This window comes from Anabrus simplex, chromosome 1 (assembly GCF_040414725.1).
Source record: "Anabrus simplex isolate iqAnaSimp1 chromosome 1, ASM4041472v1, whole genome shotgun sequence".
NCBI classification, from domain to species: Eukaryota; Metazoa; Arthropoda; class Insecta; order Orthoptera; family Tettigoniidae; genus Anabrus; species Anabrus simplex.
In genome coordinates this window covers 1,506,922,832-1,506,944,570 of record NC_090265.1, presented here as the reverse complement: position 1 = coordinate 1,506,944,570, position 21,739 = coordinate 1,506,922,832, and the positions used below count along the sequence as shown (strand labels likewise).

Below are 21,739 nucleotides of genomic sequence, written 5' to 3'. Positions count from 1 at the left end.
CCTTATTTTGAAAGAAGATTCTAAATACCAATTTTTACATCTGTAACTTTTTAAAGTTTTGAGATATAGATACACTATTTTTAAAATTTTACCCCCCTTTTCACCCCCTTAGCGACGGAATATCCAAAAATCCTCTCTTAGCGAGCACCTATATCTTAATATGAATATATCCCCAAAATTTCATTTCTTTATGTCCAGTAGTTTTGGCTCGGCGATGATGAATCAGTCAGTCAGTCAGTCAGTCAGTCAGGACAAGTTACTTTATATATATAGATATAGATATACAATATATACAAACATGAATGAACTCTTAAGACAGGTAACATAAGTTAATACAGTTAAGTTTTTTGGTCCTAATCTATCTAATTTGAAAAATGTCCAAAACTAAAATGGATCTTCTTTTTTTTTTTTGCCAGTTGTTTTACGTCGCACCGACACAGATAGGTCTTACGGCGACGATGGGACAGGAAAGGGCTAGGAGTGGGAAGGAAGCGGCCGTGGCCTTAATTAAGGTACAGCCCCAGCATTTGCCTGGTGTGAAAATGGGAAACCACGGAAAACCATTTTCAGGGCTGCCGATAGTGGGGTTCGAACCTACTATCTCCCGAATACTGGATACTGGCCGCACTTAAGCGACTGCAGCTATCGAGCTCGGTGGATCTTCTTATTGGTAAAGAGGATTACATACCAGGGTTTATGTGACCCCTATATCATATCATGTTCTTGACGTACCATGTCTGTTGACAGGATGTGTCGTCAACAATAAGTGGTGATTTGAACTGATTGTTGATTGTAGGTTGGTCAAGATTGAAAATATAAATTTAAATTAAATGTGTTTTAACTTGGCAGTTCTATTCTGGTTAACTTAAAATGTTCAAAAATAAAATGAAATGGATCTTCTTTCTTATCATAAGTCTTGAGAAAGGATGATATTAAAACTGGGGCTTATTTGACCCACGATTTTCCTTTTCATGTTCTTGACATAACTAATATTTAAATGTGTTGTCATGCACAAGTGGAGATTTAAAAAACCGATTGTTATAGGTAGACTGGTCAAGAACATTGTTGTGAATGAAACTGTTAGCGTCTTGACTTTGGGTCTCATGTAACGTCAAGGAATTGACAAGAGTACAATATTAAGCTGTTTCTTAGTTTTAGGCTGCTGCTTAATTGAGAAGGAACATCCTAGACACTTGATACAGTCTTGTATGAATATTGTTCCCGTTGATGCGTTGCTTGGTCTTTGTACAACACCAGGAGTAGAAATGTTGATAAGACAGGCGCTGCCGGAACAAACAGGTCCATCTAGCATGAACTGAACAAATATTCTTAAGATCCCTCCCAAAGACCAAGCAACACATCAACGGGAACAATATTAAATTCCTTGACATTACATGAGACCCACAGTCAAGACGCTAACAGTTTTATTCACAACAACGTTCTTGACCAGTCTACCTATAACAATCGTTTTTTTAAATCTCCACTTGTGCATGACAACACATTTAAATATTAGTTACGTCAAGAACATGAAAATAAAAATCGTGGGTCAAATAAGCCCCAGTTTTAATATCATCCTTTCTCAAGACTTATGATAAAAAAAGAAGATCCATTTCATTTTATTTTTGAACATTTTAAGTTAACCAGAATAGAACTGCCAAGTTAAAACACATTTAATTTAAATTTATATTTTCAATCTTGACCAACCTACAATCAACAATCAGTTCAAATCTCCACTTATTGTTGACGACACATCCTGTCAACAGACATGGTACGTCAAGAACATGATATGATATAGGGGTCACATAAACCCCAGTATGTAATCCTCTTTACCAAAAAGAAGATCCATTTTAGTTTTGGACATTTTTCAAATTAGACAGATAAGGACCAAAAAACTTAACTGTATTAACTTATGTTACCTGTCTTAAGAGTTCATTCATGTTTGTATATATTGTATATATGTATATATTGGTACATTTATATTTGTTAAAAAGGTCCCAAACCTTGACCTAAAGGTTGTATACAGGCTGAAGATGCCCAAAATAATGGGTGAAACATGTACCTGACCTAAATAAGTCTACATAAAATCATGTAGATAATAACCACATTAAACGTGGAAAGTATTGAATAGGTGGTTTTTTATTAAATTATCCTTGATATCTATGCCTAACGTCATCTTCAATACGGAACAATAATGAGAGTTGTTAGTTCTAATTAGTCAACTTATCCATATCAAATTACTGCTTTGTTCACGTCCAGTCGCGGTCGCCACTAATGTTATGTCGAACCCAAAAATCTACCCGATAAAACAGAATTCGTCTGATAGTTATACAGGTGTTGGCTTTTAATATTTTCCACAAACTTAAAAAACTTGATTTACATCATACTTTTTTTTTTTTTTTTTTTTTTTCAAAACATTTTGTTCTCAGACCAAAGAGTACAAAATCTGGTGGGTGCATTCCATTTAATCTCTGGATGTAACAGCATCATTGCTGTTGTTAAAGATAGGGCTGACAGATTCTTTATGGAGAAAATTGCTGTTGTGGCTGCTGAGATTCTTTCTTTCACATGACATCTAAGACTTTGTTGGAGTTTGGAGTGTGATCCCTAGATATTTGAACTTGCTTCCAGTTGTTAAGGACTTGCCATTCAGATTGAGAATATCCCTCTCCGAGTTTTTCCCCCCTTTTCTTAAGGTCATATGGATGGTCTTCTCTAAACTGATTGTGAGAAATTATTTTCCCACTCGTTTATGCAGTTCTGGTAAAGATCTTCTCCCTATTTGATGAACCCAGTAGTACATCATCCGTGTAAAGTTCTATCTCTGTTGCACATTAAATATGTCTGTGATGTGTGATTATAAAGCCACAATCAATGCAGGTAAGAACTCGGAGTATAAGGACCTGAAAATTATATCATATATAATGAAAATATAGAGAAATTAAAAGGAAAAGTAGATTATATAATGGATTTCCTAACAAATAGGCTAAGTATGTTGATAGATGAAAAAATATCAGATAGCCTAACCAACATTACGCCAACAAACGTACAACCAACAGTAATTACCATGAGAAAACAATGGCTTTATAAACAATGAGCTGAGAGAAGATGTAGAAAAAAACCCAACCACATGCACAAAGGTGACCTGTAATAACAGGTGACAACAGGGTGCAAAGTCTACAGTAAAAATTGGGAAAAATTGGAGGACAACTGAATCAGAGATGAGAGAATGGCTTTCAACCAGCAGACAAGATAGCCTGGCTGTATCTAGGGAAAGTCAAAACAACCATCACAAAGAAAAAGTGAAGAATTTTCTTGTCAAGAATGGAATACAAGGACAAATGGTTTGTAATGAGCTTATCACGTGAGAATAAAACAAGGCTTCAAGCTAGAAATCTCTTTCCATTACCTAAACACGATATCAGATGCAAACTTCTGATCCAAAGAAATACTAGTGAGTAGATTTCACTTTCATTTTGCAAAAAGCGGGAATGAAAGAGTCTCATTTGAATAAAATCAAGATAATTCTTTGGAACATGGAAGGTCCCAGGAATGATTTACAAAGTGAAACAGATGTACTGGCATCTACAGAAACATATTTACTTGTAGAGATTGATCTCCAGGAATTTTATGCATCCATGTATATGCAAAACTCAGCAGGAAGTGTCTCGTGCTTTCAAAGAGGCACGGAGGGTAAAGTCAAGGACACGTCTACAGAGGGACACATAGTTATATTGCAGACATCTCTGGTGACACTAATCTCTCTGTACATCAAACCAAATACTCCGAAAGATGATATAATAGGAAAGCTATTTTTTAATTATTTAAATAACATTTAAAAAATAAAAATAAAAATAGGGTTGAAACTGCCACTTGTCATCACGCCAACAAGATGAACTCAATACAATTTTACTGGAACCCTCACTCATGTTTAACATACGTTTAACAATTATCTTCATTCTGCTGGAACTAAACATTGTGCTCCATATCACCAAGTTTCTACCGACACATCGGCAAACTGTATGTCAACACAGCATCATCACGTTACGAAGGACTCTATTACCGATTTTATTGAACCATCTCATATGTTCAATATTTTAATTTTCACTGTTAACAGTATTCAAGTGTTGTGCTCAGAATATTCCAGCTTACTCTTCAACATTTTAACTGACACATTCAGCAGTCCGAATTATTTTTAATGTGTTTTTGTCCTTGTCCTTTGTTCTTAATCTTTAAACTTTTCAGCTGATGATGTCTACAAGATAGATGAAACATGTTCTGTTATTTTTAAAATGTTATTTAAATAAAATTTTAAAAACTTTAGTATTGTAAAGGTGGAACATTTGACCATACCTCCTTAGTATAGGTACGACAATATGGGCTTTATAATGGAATTAATTTTATGCAATCCTTAATGGTATCACACTTGCCAACTGAGAATCCTGATTAACTACACTTAATGCTACCCAGGTTGTAGCAAGCAGAGATGACTGAACAGTGTGAATAATGAGACAGAGCAAGCAAGAATAGAAACAACTATGGAGTGTTTATGTGATGCTAATTATATATCATAAAATTATGAAAACTATTTGTAATTTAGAAGGTATTTAAAACGGCCGTTAAGTACAACCTAAACTCCAAAGGAATTAAACTAGAATAATACTCTGAATACAATGAACTAAAGATATTCTAAAACAGTTTGAGTTCATATATGAATGATCACTGTTGATCGACATCAAACACACAATCACTTTTATGTTGGCATTTTGAGTAGTTTGTTTGGTGAAACATCATTTTCTAATCACAAGCTAATGGTATAGTCAATTAATCATAATAGAGAACAGAAACAATAACAATACGAGCAATTTTATTAAGCAGAATCTGAAACGCACTACTTCTCATTCTATTCTTTGCTTGTTATAAAGACAAATTATGAGTTCCAAGAAGCTTTAGGAAAGTGATTATAATAATAAATCAGTTTATCAATAAAATATTTTGTATATGTTCTTTTGTATCTGTGTTCCTTCTGTTGTCATAAAAGTATCTGTAAAATACATGTGTGGCAATCAAACTCTATCAACTAGATTACGGGGCCAAATAGTATAACCTACAGCAAATGCATGAGCTAATTTTTTGTGTGTCTACTAAAACAAAGTGAAATATTTAAGTGCACGTCTATAATGGCTTATAATAGCTTGCAGTAGATCCCTTATTATTGTTGTTATTATTATTATTACTATTATTAATAATAATATCAGTTACTAATCATGAATGCTTGCATTAAGTTGGTGAATGAGAATTAATTCTTTTGTTCCAGGGTTCGAAAGGCGTGCGTGGATATCCGGGCTTTCCGGTTGGTTGTGATTTTATATGTGACAAATGGCGTATACTTTACTGCTATACTGTACTAATATAAAGTGACTAACAACATCCATGGTGTTGGGTTTTGTGTATAACTTCTGTAATATTTTGTTGGAATTGTATTGTTGCTAGTTTGTTACATGGGCATGGGGATAAAATGTGTTAATGTAATTTTAAACACTTTTTACCTGGCTCTTTCTTACACTTTTAGAAGTTCTGATATGGAGAATTTTGTATTTAATAATTCAAAATATATGTAAGGGAAGAGTGTAGCTATTTTATTGTATTGTAAATTTTGAATTAAAAGCTTTTTCTTCTTAGCTGGTGGAAAGTTTCTCAGTTGATCCTGTCTGCTTCTCTTCCCTATTGTTGTTCACTGGTGTAATCTAACAAGTATCTTGCACTGCCAAGAAATAGAGAAATAATCTGTGGTTCTTTGCTAATGTACTGTCTCACTTAATATTTGGAAGCATATTGTGAAATGTGGCAAAGCAACTCTAATGTAAGTTTAAGTTGATATTCACAAAAAATGTATAAGTTACTTTGCATAGTATTTGCAAATTTTTTAAATTGATATTTTGAAAATTTAAAGCACTATGTAAACTAAATGACATACTACAAAAAGTACAAATTAGTGATATAAACTTTATTATGGGTGTGAATATTTTTAACACATCAAGTATTCAATAGGGTTGAAACTGCCACTTGTCATGCATAATTGTTGGTGTAGTTAGATTGCTTGGGGATTGCACTAATCTTTGCTTTATATTATTAGCTTCCTACAAGATTTAATATTTATGTTCAAAATAATTACATTACATAAAATCCAATTTAATGTAAGTGAGTAAAGAGGTGAATTAATTTAGTTCTAGAATGTCAATTGATGATCTAAACTATTCATAAAAATATTTGCCAATACATACAGTATGGTTTGTAAAGAGTTCCACATTTGTAATACCTTTTTTTCTATGTTTAGGGACCAATTGGATTGGATGGTCCAAAAGGAGATCCTGTAAGTATATAATTGAAAGGCACAAATATTACAATACGTGAACATCATGTGAAAAAAAATACCACTTGGCAAGTGTTGGGTACATCAAAGAATAAAGAATGTGTGCATGGTATTGTATACCAGGAAGTTCTTTGCAGGCATGATACACTTTTCTCAGAAATTGAACCTATAGATATCATTTTTGTTTTGGGTACCCACAGGGTTTGTATCTACATGGGAGGTGAATTATAATTTTGATAATTAAAATTGTCTGATTAAATATTAAATAGAAGAGAGATACAATACCATGTGCTCATTCTTTCTTTCTTTCTTGTTGGTTTTTTTTTGGAGCAAATATACATTTGAAGTAGTAAAATTGAAAAGAACATGGTTTTTAAAGTAATTTATACACTTGAAATTAGGAAGAAAGTTAATAATACAAATATGTTACTTTTAAAATACCTACAATAGTTAAAAAATCAGCAGGACATGAATACAAATGGTCACTAAGCTACCGGTACTGTTGGAGGCAATTGTTTAACTTCATATATGCAGTTTCTTCACAAATAGCCAAACATTCAAGATCTGGAATCAAAATTAATTTACTGTTCACTACATTTTTTTTTTTTCAGATGATACTGTTGACATTAAACATCCATAGTTACAGAAGTGATACCGTAGCTCAATTTGTAAAAAGAGCTCAGGCACAAACATGAAAAAATCTGCTGTTTATACCCCTCATTCAGTATTTGTGACTCTTGTAAGCCTTAGCCATTGCCAATTGGTCAATTTTCATATGCATGCACACATCATTTTTATGTGATACATATTTTATTTTGTGCTTACTGAGTATATTATCTATCAACAAAAGATCTAGCAATTTGCAGAATCACTACATTGTTAACCAAACTTTTACAGCATTCTACAGTTTCTGTTTTTCTTCTCTTTTCTTTTCTACAATTACAGGGAAGAACTGGTGAAAAAGGACAAAAGGGGGAACTTGGAAGTCCAGGGTTTGATGTTTTTTCTGCAGTAAAGGTAAGAAAAAATGTTAACTTTACATTAGAACATAAATAAAAGAAGCAATTGAATGAAGAATTATTTAAGTGACTCTTTTTTACATATAAGTGATGTTTTGACTTTTTTGTGGGGTATACTTATTGCTAAATTTGGGTTCATATTATGTTACTGTATCTGACAAATAACATTTTCAGGGTGAGATTACACGAAAACATGAGAATATTTTGAAGGGTAGAAACTTCTGAATTTTATGGTATTATCAGAGAATTTTACGAAACAGAATATTGCTAATATTATTCCCTGATGTTTTAACTGTTTTTTAGTATTATTTGGTATGACTTATCCAATGAACTCTATGGATAGGCATAGTTTTGACCCGCAATAGATTTTACTCTCCTTTATTTCTTTGGACATCCTTCCACATTAATGATAATTAATAACACCTGTTTAAAAAATGAGATACAATTTTATAGTTCACAGCAGTCATATATAACACATATGTCTAAATCCATAAATGATTTCCATTATTTAAAATTGTGTTGCTTTGAAGAAAGATAGGCTAAGTGATCAAAAGCATAAGTTCAATATTTATTTGCAGTTTCATATCTAATGATAATCAATATGTACTTAAAAAGAATAGAATATCACATCCACTGTCAAAAGACAAAGTATAATTTAGAATAAATGGGCAGAGGGTGGCTTGTTCTGATAATGTACTAGTAAAATAAACTTCTTACACAGTACAGGGAACTGTTATGGAAATGCTTGTGATATTAGCTAAGAGCAGCTTGCATGCTAAAGTCTGAAGTTACAGTTTCCCTCGGAGAGTTGGTGACTTGAAGGATAGCTGTTTTGATAAAAATTTGTCAAAGTATTTCATCCTCATCCAACCCCTTGTCCATGTTTTAAGAATTTGAAATAAGTGACCAACTGGGGAAATAAGAGTGAACAAAGTGCCCTGCATTATCACAGTGCATGTATAATGCACATCTAAGCTCTTACATCAGCTCGAAACAACTACTACCATAACCAGTATCAATTCATATACTGACAGTCTTGGAGAGTTCAATTAGCAACTTCAGGATCAAAGATGAGGCATTATATTCAGTGTTGTGGTGTTAATAGAGGCAATCAGTAAGCGTTACATACCCAAGGGAAGATAGCGGACACTGCACTGATCTGCAGGATATGCATCTGCAACCTTTTACAATGACTATGGATATGATTTCAACCATCTTGCTTATGTGTTAGAGTACAATAAACATTTCTGACAAGGCATCATTAAGCTTCAGAATTCAGACATTGAGCAATCCATTGTAGACAAAATTCTTCCCAGGATGAATTTCCATTAACAACATAACATCATGGACCTAGGCATATTGAATGTCTGCTCAGCTTCAGAAATAAAATATCACTCCATTGTAGATTCACAAATTAGCCCTATTCCTATTCCAAAAATTGACTTTGCATTGCAAAGAGCTGATGCTGGTATTTAACTTGACTCACATTACAATTCTTCAAATCTGATATAGTTTTGAGTAAACTCACCATGGAAAATACTGAATTCTAAACTACTGCAATTAAAGAATGTCTTCAGGAGCACATAAAGTGATAAAATGATTGGTCCTTTTTTCCTCCAGTATTATTCCAAAATTCTTTGAGTAATATAAATATAATATAGTATAATATAAGAAATTATGTAGGAGATGAAATTTTACTATCTGAATTGAAAAAGTCATGCCAAATTTTGGACCAACATTTCAGTCCTAGTTAACTTTAGCATAGCTATAAATTGTATATACACTATTGTACACTATTCTTTAATGTACTTATGAGTTTATACTGAGTCTTATTGTCTACCTTCATTGGAACACAGTATTTCCAAATAAAAAATTATTCCAAACATCATATTGCTTTTTATCAACACAGAATTGGCTGAATACCATAAATTTATTTGTCAATTTTCAGAATACATCACGATATGTTTGCTATAATATCTACTAAATTGTAATTCCAATGAAATAATATAGGCTTGAAGAGGTAAATGTACTGCCTGTAAACAGTTTCATTTCATTGTTTATTATAAACGTTGTTTTATTCTGAATGTCAAATTTCAACAAGGATAAAATAGCAATACATTTATTTACAGGGCTTAAAGCGATCTGTTACCACCTTAAGAGGGGGTACATTAGGCTATGCTGAGATAGTTGCTGTCAAGGTGAGATTTGGAGTAAACTTGATTAACAGCAAGCTGTATTTAACTTGAGTTGCCTATTTAGTTGTTGCTGTAGCTGTTGTTATCCTTGTTTTTAGATGTATGGACTGGCTTCTATTAACACATTAACAAGCTTCTCCTGTAGTGAAAGGATGTAATCAATTACCTAATGATTTTATTTACCCTAGTAGATTTCTTATCCTAGTCAACATCCATATTTTTTCATTTTATTCTTAATTTTCATAAAATAATAATTGTAGTTTAATGTAGAAACTAAAAGAGGGCATTAGCTTTCCTTGCAAAATGGTGCATTTAGCTTGACACAGTAGCTTACACATTTATGAATGATCTATTTGATATTATTCTTTGTCTTCATATGTGAAAAGCTCACTTTTAGCCAGAGAATTGAGTCAAAATTTTGGTAGGTGATGATAGGTTTTCAAACATTGCAGAAGGAAAGTGAAAGCTACCCATGGAGTAGGGAAGAGGAGGTAAGGCCATACCCGAGTACATCACGAAAGCAGTGACAGTATAATCAGTGGCCAATGTAAGACCAAACCCCAGCTCAGGCACCTTGAGATTGAACATTTACATATTGATAGTAAAAAGAAAAGAAGGATTTTAAAATATGATTTTCATATAACGGTATGGCAATAATTGTTTTTTCAAAACCAGTGATTTGAAGATAAGTGCTCAAGTGTACTGTAATGGACTGTTGCATAAGAAAAAGCATACTTCCCACCAACACAAAAATATGTATCTGATTAATTAAACATTCACAGAATATTGATTTATTTATTTGTATCAATTTTGAAAACTTTTTTGCTAGGTACTTGTTTAATGTTGCACTAACATATTGAAGATTTTCGGTGATAGAAGGAATGTAGTGGCCATGGCATTAATTAAGGTACAGCCCAAGCATTTTCCTGGTTTGAAATGGGAAATCACGGAAAACCATATTCGGGACTGCCAATGGTGGGATTCGAACCCTCTATCTTGCGAATGCAAGCTCTCAGCTGAGAGCCTCTAACTGCACAGCCAGCTTGCTTGGTACTATACATATAATATATGGTACATATATATTAGCTAAGAATACAGTACAGTAGGAAGAATTCAAATCCTTAGACTGGATAATTCTGGACTTTGATATTTAGGAATAGAAAGAAGGCTCAACATTTATAAAAGTGATTAGGCTGTTTATAGACACTGAAGCCTGAGTACTCTGTGACATGCAGGAGTGAATATTATTCCTTGAAAATGACAGCAAATTGTAGTCTATTATAATTATAGTAGGAAAGATATACATGAGATCAGAGATATGGTCCACTTTCAAACGGTCCACTATATGGAAATGTCCACCATTTGGTAACATTCATCTATGGAAGCGATCAACTGCCTTAAAATATCCTCATTCAAAAATGTCCATAATTCAAATGTCCTCATTGTTAACAGTTCAATTAAACTGAAATGCCTGTGATGGTTTGATACAGTAATGACCAGCTTGAGGGACATGTCAACAAATTACAAAATATTTAATAAACTTTAACATATTTATGGTGATGCAATTCATCTTCATGTGGATTGTCCTCTAGACAGTCGCCATGTAATTTCATATGATACGAGATGGCTCTTAGATAACACAGAATGTCATTTCATCTTTTTGAAGTTTTGGTCATATCCGACTATATTAAAAATCCTCCTTTGCTTAATTTTGGTATGAGGAGCCAAATCTTGGGTGAATAATTGTTGTTTCAAATTGCTGTTTTTTTAGATGATAAATGAGTGGACAAATGATGTGCCACCAGAAGTTACTAAAACTAGGAATCAAATCCTTCAATTACATTATTGGTGCACTGTCTTTTGTTAAAAATTCATAGACATTCCATGTCTCAGAAGAAATTCTAGGATAAATTGCTTGACTTTGTCCTTTTGCTAGATGATCTGTAATGTGTATGTTATTTTGGTATATGATGCAAATTCCACGTCATCTTCAAAAAATCTGTAATTTAATATTTCCAGAATCATTTGCACATCATTTAGTTAAACAAATGGCAGTTCCATAATTTCCTGCATTTGATTTCTCATTTCAGGGGGATCAATATCCAAATACTGTGTCCAAAGACCTTGTCATAAGTCAAACCTTTCTGTAGGGTATGTGGCTGAATGGAGGACGATTAGTAGTAGGACTTTCTGTTTGTTGGACCAATTGACCACAAAACCTTCAGTGATCACCTACTGAGTTACTTATATGGATATTTTTGTTAGGACCTTATGTCAGTATGAACATTTTTTGATGGATGTTTAAAAGAGAATGAACTTAAATAAATTATTAAATACCACAAGTAGTTTTCTAGTTTCTATAATAAATTACTCATACATTTTAACAATACCAATCTATCTTAGCCAAGTAAAGTATATGCATTACCTAAGTTATGGGTACTTTATCCTTATTGCATTTAATAAACTGCAATCTAATAAAAAGCTGCTTTAAGGAAGAATGCTATTTGGTAAACCAATTATAATATGTAACTCTTAAAGAACAGGGCATGCAAGGTAATTCATGATGGTTGGAGAAGGGAAGATGATGTTAACATCTACTGGAGAGGAAAACAGCGAGAGCAATTCAACTCACACACCTGTCTGGGTACAGTAATTTCTGAGGATACTAAGACTGAACACACACACAAAATATGGAAAGAAACAGAATTCAGAAAGTCATTGGCATCTATTTGCAGCTAAATCAGAGCTTAGTCAGTAAGAAAGAAGTACCTATCACAAAAGATAGATCTATAAGATTTTGTTCCTGCCTACTCTATTCCGTGGCTGAGGAACTTGGACCACAATTAAGAAGAATGACCAAATAACAGGCTCTGAAATGAAATACAGGCTCTTTATAGTACATATTACATTGAACTTACAATTATAATTAGTATATTAAATGAAAGAGCAACTCAAACAGTTTGTTCTACAAGTGTTCATTCCTGTGCACATGCACTGGTTCCTCTGTTTTCTGGTAGAAAGCACTTTTGTACCTATGCGCATGCACTGGTTCCTGTGTCTAGTAGCTAGCTGACCGGGAACAAAAAACTTTTTGTGTTTTACAATTTGCAAGGACTGAATCTCTAGTTACAGTGCAACGTGCATTCCATATCAAGTTCCATTGTAATCTTCCAAGGGACAATAACATCTGTAAATTGTATCATAATTTTGAAGACACCAGCTGTCTTTGCAAAGGGAAGAGTACCGTACAACCAACAAACAAGCACGTGTTGAACAAGTGAGAGAATCCTCCATGCATAGGCCCAATAAATCAGTTCGGAGGACTAGTCATGAATAAGCAGTTCCGGTGATGTCAGTGTGGAGAGTTTTAAGGAGGTGCTTAATAGTAAATGTAATAAACAATACAGAGACTTAAAACCCTGATATTAATTTGAAGCACCCTGTACCTACGTCAAGTTCTCAACAAGAGTAGGAAAGATAGGATATGGAAGAAGTCTGTAAAACAATAGCTTGAAATGACATCTACAGTGGATGCCATTGAAAAAAGATCACAAAAATATTTGTCCTCTTGATCCTTATGTCACCGAGCTCGATAGCTGCAGTCGCTTAAGTGCGGCCAGTATCCAGTATTCGGGAGATAGTAGGTTCGAATCCCACTGTCGGCAGCCCTGAAAATGGTTTTCCGTGGTTTCCCATTTTCACACCAGGCAAATGCTGGGGCTGTACCTTAATTAAGGCCATGGCCGCTTCCTTCCCACTCCTAGTCCTTTCCTGTCCCATCGTCGCCATAAGACCTCTCCGTGTCGGTGCGACGTAAAGCAACTAACAAGAAGAAGATCCTTATGGATGCAGAAACAATATCCGACAAGTGTTTCAGGTTAGATGAGAGGGAACAAGAAGAAAGGGACATCCACAGATGGAGTGGGTAAAGACTGAGGAAAAGACTGGCACAAACAGAACTTAGTACCAGTGATAGTTGGAAGGCTTAATACTGGGCTGTAGAATGAAGTGATGAAGGAGGAAAAGAAATTATTACTTACATCATGTTTACTAATTTTGCTCAGAAAATACATCAGTAATATTTGAGTATTTATAAAGCAACAGAAAATTACACAAGTTTGTGTTTTCTTAGAGCGAATACATTGAAACCTCTTAACATACAAAAGCAATGGAGCAAAATAAAACCTCTACCATCACCAACTACTTATATCTGTATTTTCTCTTAAAACACATACAATACGATAACACGTAGAAATATGCACACAGTAAATCGCAATTGATCCACCTCATGGTGTCGATTTGAATGTACTATGACAACTCACTACATAACATCAACAACACTGCAACTTCCTGCACTCCTCTTGCAACTCCAACTCCATCTAACTCTGAACTGAACTTAATTGAACTCATACAGAATGTACAGTAGATCCTGATTGATTTACCAATGTGGTATTGATATAGCCAATCTTCAATAACTTGCTACATAACAACACTACAGCTCCAACTGACTGACTAGACTGGACTCGACCTCTTTATATATATATTTGGACTATGATCCTAGATAATTCCAGTTACTCACAACATAATATTAATACAAGATACCTGGGAGGTTCTACCATTAACATCCAAAAGTCCTTGCATAGTAAGTTATTGTTCTAGAATTATCCTGAAACAAGTTTATCATTATGGCATATTACCTCACAATATCTAGAAGGACCTAGAGTTACTATGTAGGTAGCCTTGGTACGGTACATCAATTTTCCAGAGTTCACTTAAGTCAACATAAATACAGCTGGGAGTTTCTCGAGCAACATGGAACACCCGAAAGGTTATTTACAAGTGATAAGCATGATGTAACCTTAATCCACACATAAAACTAGAAGTTTCCTGAACAACTTGAGAAACATGAGACTGTCCATCCTGTTAACATTTTTACTTTCACCATACCTATAGCTCTAATATCCAGTGTACCATTGTCTCCTACTTCCACCTTCCCAGTCATATTTCCTGACATGTCTTTAAACATATCCATTGGACATATATGATGGGATGCACATGAATCGAACAGCCAAGCATTAATTTTCTCAGTTCCTATAGAAACTTTTCATACTCACTTTGTTTATCTACTACATGCATACGTTCCGAGCTCATTACTTTTCTACTGGCATTCACTAATTTACTCCCCAATGATGATTCATCATTCTTTAGTGCTCAGCATACTTTAGAATAATGTCCCAACTTATCACAATTGAAGCACTTTTGGGTACTGCCTGCAACAATATTTGTATACATGTCCCTGTTTACCACAATTGTAGCAACTGTACTGTTTTCTGCATCCCACGTCTTCTTTCTGGATAAATCATTTTGTTTGCACATCTATGACTTGAGCTTCATCCTCCTTGTGTTTCGCAGTATTGTAAGCCTTTATTCCATTTTCCTGAAGTTTTTTTCTGCTTTCTTCAGTAAGTAATCTCACCTTCACCTTTGAGATTGTCATTTTCACCTGTCAGCTTCCAAGGAAGGCATACAAACTGCATGTTCCTCTGTAAGGTTTCCAATTATCATTCCTGCAACTTGTTGATTGTTGATCTGTGAACTCGTATCCAGCTTTAATTGTTCTCCTCCACAGTTGATTTATGTTTGCGAAGTATTCTTGTACATTCATGTCCTTGGGCTTCACAAGATGAGTTAGCTGTTTCAAGGTCATAGCACCATTCACTAACCCTCCATCATTGTACAACTTGTCCAGTTTCTCCCAAGACTTTTTTGCTGATTCAATATCTACAATGTCACTTTCAAAAAATTTCCCACATACTTGAAAATAACCGCTAACGTGATCACATTGTTTCACACCCGTTATCTTGTTTCTGTCTGAGGCAATATTTGACAACCTGGCACATCCTGGTTCCCACACAGCTTACAACAACAATTCTTCTTTCACCTGCCCACAAAAAATAGTTTTCTACTGTAAGCTTAGCCACGTTCCTATTTAATGTTTCTTCCCCGGTCCGCAATACCACCATTTTTCCATTATCATCACAACTTGCTTCATTCATTAATTCTTGTTACTCCATTCCATATTATATTTTGTAGACTGCACTGCGGTGCTCTGGGCCCATAACCTGTTGATTTCTATTCATTTTTACAACATAATACTAGTTCCAGGCTAAAAATTGCGATAACACCATAGCTTCTTCACACACATTTTATTGTTATGATTGTCACTCAAGGTCTACAGTCCACACAGTTACCAGCACAAATTAAAGAATGCAAGAAAAAAAATTACTCTTGATTACTGCAAAGAATAATACACATGGACACTAGTTACCAACATGTAAACTTGATATAGATTGCTTATAACTATAATACAAAAGATTTATTATATTTTTAAAATGAGAAAATAAACATATTCCAACACAGATTCTATCTAATCACTTTAAATCATGGGCATATATGTACAATATTCTTTACATTGCGTAAGCTAGTCACTGATTACGAATTGGTGATATTATGAGCAAATAATAAATGCAGTAGTCCTCTACTATCACTTTAGTAAATTACAGAATTTTCCTGTTCTTATCATAGCTGCTGTCGTCTGTTACTTTCAGCAACATGTAAACAATATTGTACAATATTATACTGTAGGTACTGTGTGTTACAAAAATGGAAACATCTGTTTTAAAGACTGTACAGAAATACACTGTATTGGCAAGAAAATAATAAAACTACCATAGTAGAACTGTACCTGCAAGCCCAGTGGCCTAACCCTCCAGTACTGTTAGCTGGAAGTAGGTGAATAAAGACTCATGAAATGTTGCCTGACTGATGGTTCCAGAGTCCAGTTACCACAATCACTTCAACTCATACTGTATGTAACTTCATTTTCCTCTTCACTCACTCATCACTTGTTTTGTTTTTAGCATATGGCAGCATTCATGTGTTTGCAGATAAATTCTATGCCAGAAAAACACAAATAAATATAATCCTGACCAACATTTTTAAAGGGAACTCTGTAATGATGTACTATTAAATATTGCATTACATTTCTTTTTAGGTCTAGTATAAAATTATATTTTCCTTTCTTTTTTATGTTTTCTAATTCACAGTTTTGAAATGTTTATACTGCATTTATAATTAATCACTTTAATTTAAGGAGTGTAGGTATAGGCCTACATATTACATGGGTTAAATTTACAGTCAGATTAGGCAACCTCCCTCCCAATAAAGGACACCTCTCAGATGCAGACAAATTGTTACTTCCCATCAGATCCCATAAATAACAGTGCTAGGGCAGCCCCATGTTAGGGGTGACCTCAACAAAATCCTGGCAGGAGGTATAAAATGCCTTTGGGTGTGACAAGCCCATCATACTAATAGCCTATAAAATGACTGAGAGTGAGCTGAGGCCTTGAAAATGGTTCGGGCGTCCCCCAGAAGCGACATGCAGTCCCTGGTGTTCTCGTCCTGGGAGAACTGTGGAAAGTAGGCAGCCAGTGACGAAGATTGCAACCATAAATTTCTTGGCCCTTAACGGCAAGACAAAAGAACTAAGTTAATAGAATACATGGAATAGAAGGACATTGCATCGTTTGGATTGAGTGAAACCAAGTGGAAAGAAAAGGGACAGAAGAGATTGAGGAGGAGGTTTCAGTTGTTTTGGAGCAGAGGTGCAAACTGCAGTAACAGAGTAGGTTTTATTGTGAAGGAAGACCTGGTACAGTACATAGAGAAGGTCTACCAGGTCAGTGACAGGATCATGAAAATCAGACTTGGCTGGGAGAATGGAGTGCAAGATTATATCCAAGTATATTCACCACAGACAGGTAATGTCAAAGAGAGTTTAGAGGAGTACTTGGAGGAACTGAAGAGGTGCATCAAAAATAAAGAAGTGGTGATAATGCGAGACATGAATGCCCACATAGAAACACACAGGCAAGGTAAAGAAGAAATAATTGGCCCTTACAGTTATGGAAATAAAAATGTAGAAAGGGAGCTACTGCTAGATTTCTGTGAGAGGAATGGATTAATAGCAGGCAATACATGGTTCAGAAAGAAGAACAGAAAAAAAAGCTAGATAATAATGTGGACAAAGAACAAAAAACAATAATTGAGCTGATTTTAGCTGAGAGAGAGAGAGAGAGGCACAGACAATTGGAAGATGTAACATCTATGCCGAGAGAAGATTTTGAAGGAGACTATAAAATTGTAGTAGCTAAATTAAAACTTGATAAAATATTGAAATTAAAAGAGACAAGAGAAAGGAAAATAAAGGCATGGAAATTAAAGGAAAAGGGAGCACAAGAGAAGTTCCAAGAAGAACTGAAAAAACAAATTCCTGAAGGAAAAGATGGCTTGTTGAAGAGGAATGGGCGAAGTTCAAACAAGGAATGGTGAAATGTGCAGTAGATACATGTGGTAGAGTATCAGAGAAAAATAAGGAAAAGGATACACCCTCATGGAATAACAAAGTAAGGGATGCAGTGAAAGAAAAACATAAAGCATCGAGGAGCTGGATAGGAGACAGAGGAGGCAAAAGGGTCATGAAGCAAAGAAAGCATGTCAGAAGATTGTACAGGAAGAGAAACAGAAGTGCTGGTAAAACTTCTGTTTCTGGGTGTCAAAGGAAGTAAGAAAGTGTTGCATGGATAGGTTAAAAGCAAAGTAAACAGGAGAGAAGATATAAAAATTTCGAGAACAAATACAAGACAAATTTTGACACAATGAAAGGATATTCCCCAGCAATGGGAGGAGTATTTTACTTAATATCAAATTCAAACTGGAGGAAGAGGAGGAACATGAAGAAGAATTGGTAGAAGAAAACTAAAATGAAGTTATAACAATTTTGGAAACAGAAGGAGCTATAAAGAAGATGAAGAATGGCAAAGCATCGGGTGTGGATGTGATGAATACAGGGATGATAAAGGCAGCAGGACCAATAGGGTCATATTGGATATTGGGTTCGATTCCCGATACTGCCAGAAATTTAAGAATGGCAGGGGGGCTGGTATGTGCTTGAAATGGTATGTGCAGCTCACCTCTATTGGGGGGGGGGGGGGGGGGAGCTGAAAAGAGCTGCACCACCTCAGGATGAAGATACGAGTTTACTTTGTCCGCCTCCGTAGTGTAACAGTTAGTGTTATTAGCTGCCATCCTCGGGGACCTGGGTTTGATTCCCGGTACTGCCAGAAATTTAAGAATGGCAGAAGGGCTGGTATGTGGTTGAAATGGCACATGCAGCTCACCTCCATTGGGGGTGTGCCTGCAAAGAACTGCACTACCTCGGGTGAAGACACGAGTTTACTCTTAACATCATTTCATCAGGACAAAATGGTTCAATGTAGAAACAGGACTTTGACAGAGAAGTATATTATCCCCTCTACTCTTTATCACAGTCATTGATGAAATCCACAAAAGTGTATAACAAGAAAATGGGAAGCAAATAGACGAAGGCCTTACTCTTTGCAGATGACTCAGTAATAAGGGGAGAAGATGAAATGGAAGTGCAATGAGAAGTTACTGTATGGAATCAGGAGATAAAAAGTAAATGAAATGAAAATAACTGTGGAGAAGAGTAAGGCAGTAGTGATAGCGAGATGTAATAGAGAAAGAAAGGGGAATATTGATATAAATGTAGGACAATTAGAAGTTGTGAAAAGCTTCAAATATTTGCAGAATAAACTTGCAGAAGATAGGAAAATAAACAAAGAAATTGGAAAAAGAATCCAACAAGCCAATGTATTTTATCAATGTTTCAAAGGTATATAGTGTGGAACTGGAATGTTCCGGAAGAATGCAAGAAAATTCTGTACTCAATCTATTATACACAGATTTTGACATACACAGCAGACACATGGACAACAGCAAACATGCTGAAAGCAGAATCCAAGCAGCCGAAATGAAATTCCTTAGAGGAATAATTGGGAAGACATGAAGGTATGAGTCAGAAACATAGAAATCAGAGAGAGAATTGGATTCCCTAAACTGCAAGACAAGATAGAGACCAGTAAACTGAATGGTATGGACAAATGATGAGAATAGAAGAAGATAGAGTTTCAAACTGATTATTTACAGAGAAAATAATAGGAGGAAGACAATGGGGAAGGCTCAGAAAGAGATGGATGGATATGGTGAAAGAGAGTGTAGAGAAGAGAGGAGTCAAAGTAGAAGAAATATTGGAGGAAGGACGGGAGTGGTGGAGAGATAGAAAGCTGTGGAAGTCCTTGATTCGCAACCCGACCCAGAAGACTTGAAATGGGAAATGAAGAAGAAGACACTAGAAGACGTTATCTTTTTGCCAGTTGTGGTCATTATTCATTAAAATTTCTTGGTATGAACATACAACATATTCATTATTAATGAAGAGTACAAAACATATTTAAAGGCATAGTGAGAGCCTGATTAAATAAACATGAATTGCTTATCAAAATACATTATGAATGGAAATCATGTAGTCTACTCCTGTTTTAATCTCAATTTAATGCATACCTAGTCTGGTAACAAATACCGCATATGACAAATCTATTGACAGGTATTAACTGTTCGATTCTTAAATTTACAGAAGCTTTTCAGAATGTGTATTTTATTTATGCTAAAATTTTCATTGGAAAAAAAAACAAACACATTTGTCTCTAACAAACAAAGCACAGAATGGGAGGAGATAAAGTACAACATAATAAATTATGAATAAATGTCCTCTCTTGAAACCCTCCTTCATTGTACATTTTCCTAGCACAGACAACAACAAAACTTATTTTTAACAATAATATTATACTCAAACATTATAACAATACAATATGAATTACTACTAGCCCAGTAGAATATACAGGGTGTTTCTAAATTCCCATTACAGACTTAGAGGGCTTGCAGTGGGGACCAACACTGTTAAATTTATCATAGGAACTTGTGTCTGGAAACGTACCATCTTCCCGCTATCCGCAAAAAACCCATCACAACACACGTTTACAGCTCCCGCATTTCCGGCGCTCTGTCTGACTCCTACTGCTTGTTATCTGAGTCCAATTACAAGTGATGACCACCGACATCAACACCTACGTATCAATGGAAATTCTAAGTTCCCAAGGAGGAAATTAGAAATTTTTCCACCAATAGAGCATGTCAAAAAAACAGATCAGATGTAAGGCTTTCCTGGCGTTTGCTCTATTAACCAGCGTTTTGTCTTAGATCTGACACTAGACTCATCAGACTGGGATGTGTCAGACCCTACCCACTCATGCTGGGGTGTATGCAGGTGAACTTATCAGAAGCCCTATATAAGAGGCACAGTCTGATAACTGCATACGAGAGATAAAACTCCACAATGAAATTATTGCCCGCCTAGCAATTCCGAATGGAAATTCTAAGTTCCCAAGGAGGGAATTAGATATTTTTCCACCAATAGAGATGTAAAAAAAAAAAAAAAAAAACAGATCAGATGTAAGGCTTTCCCGGCGTTTACCTACGTATCATGTTCTTGTACACACGGTCACCAATCCCTGGTCCTCCAACATCCGTCGCAGCCATAACCCAGCCAGTAGGTCTTCCATGGATTCCACAGGGGTCTCGTAAATCAAGTTTTCACAGTCAGTAGTCTAGTAGTGTCAAGTCCGGTGAACGTGCGGGCCAAGCAATCGGGCCACTACGAGCAATCCACTATTGCACAAATCTTTGGTACAGTTCTGTACGTACAGCTTACTGCCGTGTACGTAATAAATTATTACTGCTGTACTATAGTATGAATGAAGATCACAAGCACAATAGCAGGTACAACACGTCTCTGTGTGGATCACACTCAACTGAATGGCATGGAATGTCAACAAACCTGTAGGGGAATGAGACACCACGTGATCGTTCAGTGGCGTACGTACTCTAGTCAGTGACGCGTACAAGGCAGGAGATTTGAACATGTGCTATGGTGGGTTTTTTATGGGTAGCGGGAAGACAGTATGTTTCCGCACACAAGTTCCTATGCTAAACTTAACAGTCTTAGTCCCCACTGTAAGCTCTCGAAGTCTGTAATGGGAATATAGGAACACCCTGTATACGTTAGCTATACAGTTTACATGTTCTAGTGTTTGTATTTTAAAACTGCCCTGTTGCAAGATAGAAATTTACCTGTTCACGAATAATGATATTTGGTAGCACAATTATTGTAAGTA

The 21,739-nt window shown here is 35.3% G+C and overlaps 1 protein-coding gene across 1 annotated transcript in view; it reads left to right on the top strand.

The window, feature by feature from the left end:
- LOC136861524 (collagen alpha chain CG42342) overlaps positions 1 to 21,739 on the top strand; it is a 381,636-nt gene that overhangs the window by 25,816 nt on the left and 334,081 nt on the right. The window contains exons 5-8 of the mRNA XM_067138827.2: positions 5,315 to 5,350; positions 6,335 to 6,370; positions 7,316 to 7,387; positions 9,519 to 9,587. Of these exons, the coding sequence (XP_066994928.1) occupies positions 5,315 to 5,350; positions 6,335 to 6,370; positions 7,316 to 7,387; positions 9,519 to 9,587 (213 nt within the window). The remainder of the gene's footprint in view (positions 1 to 5,314; positions 5,351 to 6,334; positions 6,371 to 7,315; positions 7,388 to 9,518; positions 9,588 to 21,739) is intronic.